Source organism: Pteropus vampyrus, unplaced genomic scaffold, assembly GCF_000151845.1.
Source record: "Pteropus vampyrus isolate Shadow unplaced genomic scaffold, Pvam_2.0 Scaffold18, whole genome shotgun sequence".
Classification (NCBI taxonomy): Eukaryota; Metazoa; Chordata; class Mammalia; order Chiroptera; family Pteropodidae; genus Pteropus; species Pteropus vampyrus.
In genome coordinates, this window is record NW_011888799.1 from 734,855 (window position 1) to 745,928 (window position 11,074).

General features: G+C 48.9%; 1 protein-coding gene across 1 annotated transcript in view; it reads left to right on the forward strand.

The window, feature by feature from the left end:
• The first annotated feature begins 4,107 nt into the window (after nt 1-4,107).
• FGD2 (FYVE, RhoGEF and PH domain containing 2) overlaps nt 4,108-11,074 on the forward strand; it is a 20,560-nt gene continuing 13,593 nt past the window's right edge. Inside the window, exons 1-4 of the mRNA XM_011354820.2 lie at nt 4,108-4,318; nt 7,532-7,763; nt 9,333-9,413; nt 10,101-10,249. Of these exons, the coding sequence (XP_011353122.1) occupies nt 4,251-4,318; nt 7,532-7,763; nt 9,333-9,413; nt 10,101-10,249 (530 nt within the window). The 5' untranslated portion in view covers nt 4,108-4,250. The remainder of the gene's footprint in view (nt 4,319-7,531; nt 7,764-9,332; nt 9,414-10,100; nt 10,250-11,074) is intronic.

The window sequence follows — 11,074 nt, forward strand, 5'->3', positions numbered from 1 at the left end:
AGAGGGGAGCCATGGGAAGGTCTTCTGTCAGGAATAAAAATGTTTGTAGCCAACATTCACTGAGGACCTACTCTGTACCTGGCCTTTTTCTAAGCTCTTACACATATTATTTTCCCATTTAATCTTCACAACACCACAGGAGGTTGGCACTGTGATTATCTCCATTTCACGGATGAGGAAAGTGAAGTTCAGTTACTAGCCGAAGGCATATATGTCCGATAATTTTAAAAATTTTCAATTACAGTTGACATACAATATTATATTAGTTTCAGATATACAACATAGTGGTTAGGCATTTATATAACTTATGAAATGATCCCTCCATAAGTCTGGAATCCATCTGACACAACATCGTTATTACAATATTATTGACTATATTCCCTATGATGTACTTCACATTCCCATGACCATTTTTCCTATAGGTCAGATTTAATGAGAGAAGTAGAACTACCAGGAGAGAGACAGAATATAGGATTTGACCTTTTACAATGGGGAAGCTACTTAAAGATTTGCTACTTCTGAGTCTAAAAATCATCAGGGGAGGCAGTCGGATAGGGAAGATGGATGTGAAGTGGGGAAAGCAACAATGAACTGAACCAGTGAGAAGAAGTGGGACTCTGGAGGATGAACAGGCAGCCACCTCCAAGCCACCAACTTCAGTGATACAGGTGACCTGCAGAAGAAGTAGGCACCCTCTGTCCTGAAACTAACCACACACCTGGTCCAGGAGTTAGATGAGCTGAAGGAGGAGGTGAGTGGAGAGCCCAGAGACCTGCACCAACAAGTGTGAAGTACAACAATGCTGGAGCCCTGTGCCCTCCTCAGGAGTGAACGCGGCTGCTGCATCCCTTCTGGAACCACGGACAATTGCAAGAAAGGGGTGTCTAGAACTGTGGCTCAGCTTAGCTCAGCTGATTCAGCACTGAGCCAGCACTCAAAGTCACAACCCAGACCTGGGGGCACGTGAGGAAGAAATGGCTGGGAAGGTTGATCAGAGCCAGACCAGAAGGGTCTCGACAGCTCACCAAGAATTTGAGAATCTTTCCATGGGATAACAGTGCTGGTTTTAGAGTCTGCGTGTTGAGTTGGAAGCGAAGATGAGACATGCCCCTAGAGATGCCCTGAAGTCTTGGGAATACTCAGGCTGGGGTAGGAGGGCAGGAACCCTGGGATAGATTCTGAATTGGGTGGTTCAGGGTATGTGTGTGTGTGTGTGTGTGTGTGTGTGTGTGTGTGTGTGTGTGTGTGTGTGTGTGTGTGAAGAAGGAGACCAGAAAGCCTGGGCTGAACCTCAGGTGACGCCTGCAGGTGAGACGTTAGGTAGAAAGGCTGACAGAACTGTGAGGAGCCAAGGTTAAGGAGCATGGGGAGCATTGGGAGGCAGAACCCTGGAAGATTGTTTGGCGATGTGCGCATCATGACCCTCCTACCTGGGCAGATGCTGCTCTGATGGTGCCTGTGTCATGTTCAGAGTTGGGCTATTAGGTGGCCTACTGCAGGTGCCTCTACCCACTCTCCCACCTCCGTGTGAGGGGCACCCATGTCCCGCAGTTCCAGCCCAGACTCTGCTCTGGAAGCCAGGAAGCACACATGCCTTCGCCCTGCCTGTAGGGAGCCGACGTACAGTCTGGAGGCCGAGGGGAAACCAGGCACTGCAGTCTAAAGAAGAGGAGCACCAACGAAGGTGGCCTCTCCAGACCTGGGAGGACATCCAGGAAGGAATGGCATTTAAGTAGGAATCTGATCAAGCCCCTAGCTCTAATTATCATGAACAGGAAATCCAAGAGCCAGCACTACCATCATCCCGACTGTGGGACCTGTAGGGCCAGCAACCCAGTGTCCTCTCGGCTGTTCTGTGTAGCATAACCAAAAGAGCGAGGTGAACCTGTGGATGAAAAGAGACTTAATAGATGGGTCAGCACGTTGTGACATGTAGACCTTATTTGGATCCTGATTTTTTGAAGATAATGATAAATTACTCTGCTCAGGTTGCCATAACAAAATACCACAGACTGGAAAGCTTAAAAACAGGAGAATTTATTTCTCACAGTTCTGAAGTCCCAAGTCAAGGTCTGGCAGGGTTCTGTTTATGGGGAGGACTCTCTCCTGGCTCGTACGTGGCTACTTATCTTCACATGGCTTTTATTCTGAGCCATGTGAGGTTGGGGACTTAGGGAGGCTGTGGAGAGAAAGATCACTTCTTCTTTTTATAAGGCCACCAGTCCTATCAGATTATGACCCTACTCTTATGACCTCATTTAATCTTAGTTACTTCCAAAACTCTCTATTTCCAAATATAGATACATTAGGGGTTAGGGCTTCAATAAACGCATTTGAGGGAGACATAATTCAGTCTATAGCAGATGACATTTATGATGAATTGGCACTTTGAATGCTGACTGGGTATTTAAGCATATTGAAGAACCATTGCTAAATATCTCTTGGGGTATGGTAATGATAATATTGTTTCATACATTTACATATACATGTACAGTTGAACAATGTGGGGATGAGGGGTGCTGACCTCCCACGAAGTTGAAAATTTACATATAACTTAAATCAGCCTTCTGCATACATGGGTCCCAATGGCTGATCAAAAATACACTTGAAACTTGAACAAAGCAGGTTTGACCTGCGCAGGTCAGTTAGAAAAAAATCCATGTACAAGTGGACCAACACAGCTCACACCCATGTTGTTCAAGTGTCGACTGTATATAATATATATAAAACATATGTATATATGTACATATAGAATAATATTACCATTATATGTATGTGTGTGATTGTGTGTGTGTGTAGATACACACAGAAATATTAATGGGCGAAAAATCATCTGATGTCTGGGATTTGTTTCAAATTATAGGGGAAGGGGGAATGAATGTGGCTACAGATGAAGCAGGACTGGCCATGAGTTGTTGGGTCTGGGTTATGGGTTCACGGGGTGCATTATATTGTTATGTCTACTTTTATATATGTTCTAAATACTCCATAATAAAAAGTAAAGACGAAAAGTGAGGAAGATTCGTGAAATTTAGGGTTTGGGGGAGGAGTCAGGTATTTGCTAGAAGTTGCTCAGAGGAAGCTCTGAGAGAGTGAGGCTGTTGGGCGTGTGAGGCCCCAGGGGTTCATAGGCACTGGAGTGTGAAGCTGTGCTAGGTACTTGAGTACCAAGTCTCTACACTGCAGAACAAAGACCAATCTCAATGGAGGCCCCTGGCTCAGGACAAGGGAGACCAGCACCCAGCGGGAGATCCCTGAGGGCCTGTGAGGCTTAATTAAGGGAACAGAGGAAGTGGCCATTTGTTCTAGAAGGCCAGGTGGTAGAAGAGGTATCAGGCGGAGACAACCCACTGTGCTAGGAGCAGGGAAGCCTGAGGGTGGAGCAGTGAGAACATGGTCATCCAAGTTCACAACCGAATCTTTGCTAGAATTGTAAGATATTCACCTTTGCTTTAGAAACATTTCTTTTGCGTTCTTACTGGGTGACTTTGAGTAAGTTACTTAACCTCTTTGATCCTCAGTTTTTTCTTCTGTAAAATGGGGATAGTAATAGGACTCACTTCATAGGTGGTTATGGGATTAAATGAGAAAACACTTGTAAGCACTAAAAAAGAGTGTGTATTAGCTATTATTATTATCAGAGTTTCAGGGAGGAAGCTGTCCTCCCCTGGGGCAACAAGGTGGAGACAACAGCCATTAAAATAAGAGAACCCCAGTGGGGAGGTGAGAACATAAACTCCTCTTTGCCAGCCCTTAACAGGCTCGTGATTTATTTTTAATAAGAAAAAAACTGTTTCCTTACAGCAGTGAACAGGGTCATTTGCGGAAAAGAAGTTGAGAAAGGACCAAGTAAAACCATAGGATCTTGTGAGAAAGTGTAGTTGGCCAGAGATGGTCAGGCCGAGAGACCAGCCAGGGGGTCCAGCTCCAGAAACCACCTCTGGTGCTGTGGCTTCTAGAAGTGAAGGTCTATAGGAGTGAAAGGTCAGCCCCTGTGAGGGAGGGGTGGGGCCTGAGTGGGCTCCTCCCTCTGTGGGGAGCAGTGGCCTTTCCCCTGCAGGGCTGTGGCTCTGGGACCACTTCCTCCTTCTTTTTTCGGAAGCCAGGAGAAGATCTGCTGGGCCCTCAGGAAGGATGGGAGCAGATTCCCAATGCCTTACTTAGCCTACCTATGACCCCAGGCGGGGGTGGCTTGAGTGTGCTGGCTGGAGGCCTCTCTCCCTACTTCAGGGACCCTGGAGGCCTGCAGGATGGAGGGGAAGAGTAAAGAGAAACTGGCATCTGTATCCAATCTGGTGACTGTGTTTGAGAACAGCAGGTATGGGGTAGTGGGGGTGGGAAGGGTCACCTTGGCCTCCCTCCAGCCTCCCTCTAGCTCCTCCTCCCTCCCCTGGGCCCTTGGGCAGCACAGACCCTCCCAGTCTCCAGGCTGAGGAATAGGACCAGGGCCAGTAAATCAGGGAATTTACTGGGTGGAGTTTTGGGAACAACACCTGTGGGGGTGAGAGACACAGCATTGGGCAGAGGGAGGAGTTGAACTGCTATGTACTTGCAACAGAGGCCCCAGCCTGTCCCAGGAGCTCTGGACTCCTCTCAGTGAGCAGATCTCTCTCTGGGCCCTGTCCTGGACTCCTGCCTGGGCAGCGCCTGTGTCCCTCAGTCATGGGTTCCTCAGAGCACAGGAGAATGTTGTTGGGGCACCAGGAGCTGAGCAGAGGTGAGGGCGTGCTTGTTGATATGCTGGAGAGACTCCAGACCTGTGTGTAATTATGAGTGAGACGGGGTGGACCGAGCACAGGGTTTGAGCTGCAGAACTCCACCTGTTGCCCCTCCAGAGAAATGATAGCTAATACTCATCAAGCACTTACTCCTGATATATAGGATAAACATGTAATTTATCATTCAAACCAGGACACTACTGACATTGAAAGTGAATGCCATTAAATTTTTTTTGGTGGGAGGAGCAGACAATAGGAAAAGCTGAGACTAAACCAGGTAAACCTGGATGTATGGTCAGCCTACCTATGGGGCACTGTTCTAAGTGCGTTTTGTTAATTATTTCATTTAATCATCTAACAGCCTAACCAGGGTAGGTTCTATTTTTATTCCCATTTTATAGATGAGAAAATAAAGATACAGAGAGGTAGAAAGGCTTTAAGTGCTTTAAGTTCATGGGCAAGGGGCCATGCAGGGGCTTCTGTCTGAAGGGAAAAGACTGGGTCAGATGTGTGGAGGTCATTAGTGGCACGGATGGTGTATGTGTGCATGCACACATGTGTGTGCATGTGTTTGCGTGTGGCTTTAATCCACTCTGGAGGCATGTTAAGGACTGTGTTAGGGACCTTCTTAGGTAGGGTTTCCTGGAAATAGACTGAGATAGAGATTTACTTCAGGAGATTTACTAGGTGGAGTTTTGGGAACAACACCTGCGGGGGTGAGGGACACAGCTTTGGGCAGAGGGAGGAGTTGAACTGTCATATACCTGCAACAGAGTTCCCAGTCTGTCCCAGGGAGTTCTAGAGCTGGGATGCTCCTCAGGTCATTCCAAAGGGTTGGGTCCACATGGACTAGTCGTCGGATGTGGACTTGACCTTGGGTGAGGCAGCTCTCTTCCAAGGAGGACAATTTCCAGAGAGGAACTCAGGTAATAACCCATCAGCTGCCATACTAACAGCAGCTGCAGGGAAAAGCGCCTCAGTCCCGAAGGGGTGTAGTTGGTACAGAGCAGCGTCACACAGGAACTGTAGCAGACCCAGGTGCCTAAAAAATGATCTCCATCCAGAAGATTTCTGTCTTTGGATGCTAAGCTCATAGAATTACCGTGATGCCAGCTTGTGGACAGTAAATATCCTAATTACTGGAGGTGAGGGCGTACTTGTTGATATGCTGGAGGGCTGTGCTGAGGGCGCTGAGAGCAGACAAAACCTTCAGTGGGCTTCCCAGCAGGAGCGGCATAGATGTGGACCTGGAAAGGTGGTTCAACTTTCTGAGCCAGGTGACCTTACTCTGCCTCTCCCGGGGTCCTTTGCCAAGCATGTCTGTTTAGCACAGAGGACAGCTCTAGGAACCACCGTCCTGGCCCACCATCCCCATGGGTGTGAGGAGAAGGCAGCACCCAACCCAGCATGCCAGGCGTGCCCGGTGGAGACCCTCAAGTATATGTACTCTGCCCAGACAACAACCCTAGCAGGAGGAGGCAGCCCTCAGACCAGAATGTGGTCAGAGGTAGCCCTGTCAAGAGGGTAAAAGTTACCCCTTATTGTGTAAGGGGCCCCATGCTAGCTGCCTTGGCCTGGGCTTTCTTGTGAGGTCTTCAGCACTTTAGCTGATCTGAAACTAAGGCGGGTGAAGAGGAAAGAGAAGCTGGCCTGGGGCACTTGGAGAGAAATGCAGAAGCTGAAACCACATGTAAAACAGAAAACCTGAGTCTCAGCTACTTCCATGAGCTGAAGATCTATAGGCTGAGAAACTGGGCATTGGAGCACCAGGGAAGAGTGAAAGAACCCACGAGGGGCCATTGGACACTGGGTCTCAATCCTCTCTCTGCCGCAAAGTCAAGCGGTGACTTGGGGCAGGTTGTATCGACTCTCTGGACCTGTTTCTCCTTGGCTCAAATGTGCAGGGGCAGTTTAAAGTGAAAGCTCAGGAGCCAGCCTGCCTGACCTGAATCCCACCTCTGCCACCCCCTAGCTGAAAAGTGCTTATCTTCTCTGCATCTCACTTTCCTTAGCTCAAAATGGGAGTAATGAAAAACTTTCACACAGAACGTCGGAGATTCTGTACCTGGCTGGTTTTCCATTTCCCAGCCTATCTTTCTCATAAGGGTGCCTACCTGTGCTGTCGTCACAAGCCATTCCACACCAAAGGGAATGGAATGTAGCCCAAATCGTTGGATATATTCGGTGAGGGTGGACTCTGTTTTCTAAAGAAGTTAGCTGGCCTGCAGACCCAGTAAGTATAGTGACAGAGCTGCCCTACGAAGGCCCGTCTCTGGTAGCACAGGAAAGCTGCTCCCAGGCTGGTTTTTGCCCCCTGCTGGAGGTGCATAGGGCATATAGCTCCTACTGAAAAGCCCTACCTTTAGCAGCTCTACCCTCCCTTCACAGTGTTCTGTGACTCCCACCTTCCCTTGACCTGTCAGCTACTAAGGTTTTAAGGCCTTTCTTGCTGCAGAGACTAAAAACAGGGGCAAGGTCCACAGATGAGGGTGACTGATGGGGAGGGGGACGGCTCTTAAAAACCTCTGTGTGCAGAAGGAAGGGTTCCTCACTGCATTTTAAACAGGGAAGTATGTAGTTCCCCAGAGAACAAAACACAGTTCAGGATGACTCATTTTGAAGACTGGTGTTCCCACCAAGAAAGTGTTAGGAGGGAAGTGGATATTTTACTTAGCAAATTCTTCCTGAGGGCCAGGTATTCAGGGGCCACTGCACACGAGTGATTTGCATTAATCACTCCAAAATCCCCACCAACGAAGCACTATTGTTCCTACTCTACAGACAGGAAACCCTCAAGTCCACTCTCTTCTCAGGACACCAGGAGCAGCACCTGGAGCCCACATGCTGGAGGCCAAGCATCATCACCCTGGGTGCAGGCCTCCCCCACCCACAGGGCCATGGCAGAGGCCCAATGTGGAGGAGGCCCTGGGGTCTGAGCCCAGGACTGTCAGCAGGAGGTACCTGAGCTCCCTGAAGAACAAACTGTCCAGCGGGGCCTGGAGGAAATCTTACCAGCCCGGGACCCAGCCCGGGACGGGGATGCAGGTGCCTAAGGGCTGGGGTAGAAGTGGGGAACTAGGAGTCCCCTCCACTGCCCTCCTCCTCCCCATACATTCTCTCTCAGCCAGAGTCAGCACTTCCCCAGCTGGAAGCTAAATTCTCTTCCACTAAAGGCTTTTAAGTGTCTAATATGCACCACACTGCTGGTACTATTTCACACACCCCTCAGTGTAGAGTCTTCTGGGCAAGGAAATCAAAACTCAGACAGCTTAAGGAACTGGTCCAAGGCCACACAGCTAGGAACAGTCTCCATCTTGTGAACCAGATACCCTACCCTGGTGTGGCCTCAGTTTACCCACTGAAGGAGGTAACAAGCCCAACTAGAAATAGAGATCAGTGCTAATTCTTGCCCTTATATTGATCCCAGGCAAGTCACCTCCCTTCTCTGGGTTTCAGTTTCCTTGTCTGTGGAGTTCAAGAGCTAGGCTGCACGATACTGTGTACCTGGAGCCAGACTGCCAAGGTTCACATCCCAGCTCTTTTGCTTACAAACTGTGTGACCTTGGGCAAGTCACTTTAACCTCTTCGTACCTCAGTTTCCTCACTCGCAAAATGGGGATGGTGATCATAATAGTATGTTCTGGTTATTAATCGCTTCATAACAAACCACCCAAAAATGTAGTGTCTGAATACAATTTATTATTTCTCATAATTTTGTATGTTGACTGGAATGCTATTGGATAGTTTTTATATTGGTCTCGCTTGGGTTTGTCCTAGTCAGCACAGGCTGCTATAACAAAATACCGTAGACTGGGTGACTTACACAACAGAAATTTATTTTCTCACAGTTCTGGAGACTGGAAGTCCAAGATCCAGGTGCTTACAGGGTTGATTTCTGGTGAAGCCTTTCTTCTTGGCTTGTAGACAGTTGCCTTCTTACTGTCTCCTCACAGGACTTTTTCTCTTTGTGGCAGTCTTCTGGTATCTCTTCTTCTTCCTAGTGTATTAGGGCCCCACCCTTATGACTGCAATTAACCTTAATTACCTCCTTAAAGGCCCTATCTCTAAATACAGTCCCATTTGAGGTTAGGGCTTCAGCATATGAATTGGCGGGGAGGGGCACAGTTTAGTCCATAACAGGGTCTCTCTGTGGCTGCAGTTACATAGCGGCTGGGACTGGAATGTCCAAGAAGCTCAACTCTCAAGCCGGGTGCCTGGCTGGATGGAGACAGCTGGGCTCAGCTGGGATGCTGGCATGGCTGGGCCCCTGGCTCTCTCTCCGTGTAGTCTCAGGGCTTCTCCTCTCCATGTGGTTTCTTCACGAGGTCTCTTCACCAGGGCAACCAAACCTCCAGATATGGTGATTCGAGGCTCCCAAGAGAGCACAGGCAGAAGCTTCCAGGCCTCTTAGGGCTTAGGCTCAGAATTGGTACAGCCTCACTTCTGTCCAATTCTCTCAGTTCAAGTGACCCCAGAGCCAGCCCAGATGCACCATGGGAAGGCATGAATGCCGGGAGGTGTGTTTCACTGAGGCATCTTTGGAGACTATACCCAAGGTCCCCATCAGAGACCAAAGCTGTCCCTCTTCTTCTCCTCCCCGCAAACACCCTACAGGAGCCTGAGGAGAAGAGAATCGTCCAGGAGCTGCTGGAGACAGAGCAGGCCTACGTGGCACGCCTCCACCTGCTAGACCAGGCCAGTGGCCAGGATGCCCCTACTGGACCCCCAGCACCCGGGTCTCCTCTCCCTACTCCTGCTCTTCCTCTCGACCCACCTCGTCAGGGCTAAGAGTTAGAACCCCTCAAATTGATTTTAGGAAGTCTGAGTCCTTTAACCCCATTGGCTGGAGTTGGGGCAGAAATCAGGATTTAACCCATTAGTGCCACTCCCCATTTCACCCTGGTGCCTTGTGCCTCATGTATAGCAGAATACACACCAGCCAGTCTTTCCAGGCCCCACAGAGCATCCCCATCTGTCATCCCAATGTCAACATCTTCACCATTATTACCCTTTCACACTTTCTTAAGGAGCCCCTAGGCTAGAGGGTTAAATCATTTAACATCAGCAAAGGGCTTTTTAGCCTGGCGAAGGCCAAGACCTTGACAGACCCTGAATTGCCCCATTTCTGACGTTCATCAGCTGCCAACCTTTGGCCAAGTCCCTGAGTCTATAGGCCTTGGTTTATCCATCTGTAAAGTGGCCAGAATATCCCTGCCTATCTCTTCTGGGGTTCTTGTGAGAATAATGGGATATCAAGGAGGCGAAAGCCTTCGGTAGGCTGGGAGGGTCCCCGAAGTCCCTGGGGCTGTGTTTGTCTTCCCCTGGGCTGGTGTGGGTGGCTCCCTCTCTGCTGCAGGCCCAGTAATCCAATGGCGGCTGCAGGTGTTCTTCCAGGAGCTGCTGAAGGAGGCCCGAAGCAGCAAGGCCTTCCCTGAGGATGTGGTCAGGCTCATCTTCTCCAACATCTCCTCCATCTACCAGTTCCATGCGCAATTCTTCCTCCCAGAGCTGCAGCAGAGGCTGGATGACTGGTGAGGTCCACCAGGAGCCCCGGAGGCCCCTGATCACAGCTCCCAGTGTACTGGGTTTGGCCTGTTAGGCCCCTGCCCTTGCTGTGTGGCCACAGCAGTCTTCTGCTCTAGGCTCATTGTCTTAATGGCAAGGGGCTTGGAGGAATGAGCTGTGGGAGGCTGTGTGTGTGTGTGTGTGTGTGTGTGTGTGTGTGTGTGCATGCGTGCGCGCGAGCCTGTATGTGTGGATCAGGTTCTCACTAGGCTGAGTGACAGGAGCCAGTGGAAATAGCCAGTGTTAACTGAGAGCTCCCTACATGACCGGACTTGGGCTTTATACCTCACTTATTAACTCGCTTAATCTTCAAATCAGCCCACTGTAAGATGATGGCATCGGGTTATGCAAGAAACCCTCTTTGCTTTCAGAGATGACCACTAAAGCATTTAGTGGTGAAATTACTTCCTTTATATATTTTACCAAAGAAATGCCATGATGTCTGGGATATCTTTTAAAATTCTTTGGCAAAGAAGAATGTTAGGAATTGTTAGATCCAGTGATGGATACATAGGGTTCATTTTTATATTCTTTTTATTTTACCTTGCTTAAAAGTTTTCATAATAAATGTTTTTGTTTGTTTGTTTTTAAAAAAAGACAATGCTTTGAGGTCACCTACCATCATTTTCATTTGTCAGATGGGAAAACTAAGGTACAGAGAAGCTAGGTGATTTGCACATGAACACACAGCTAGAATAAGTGGTACAGTTGGGAATCCAGCTCAAGCAGGGCAGCTCCAGATGGTGACTCCTGACCGCTCTGCTGTAACAGTTCCTGGGTTGGAGACCTTC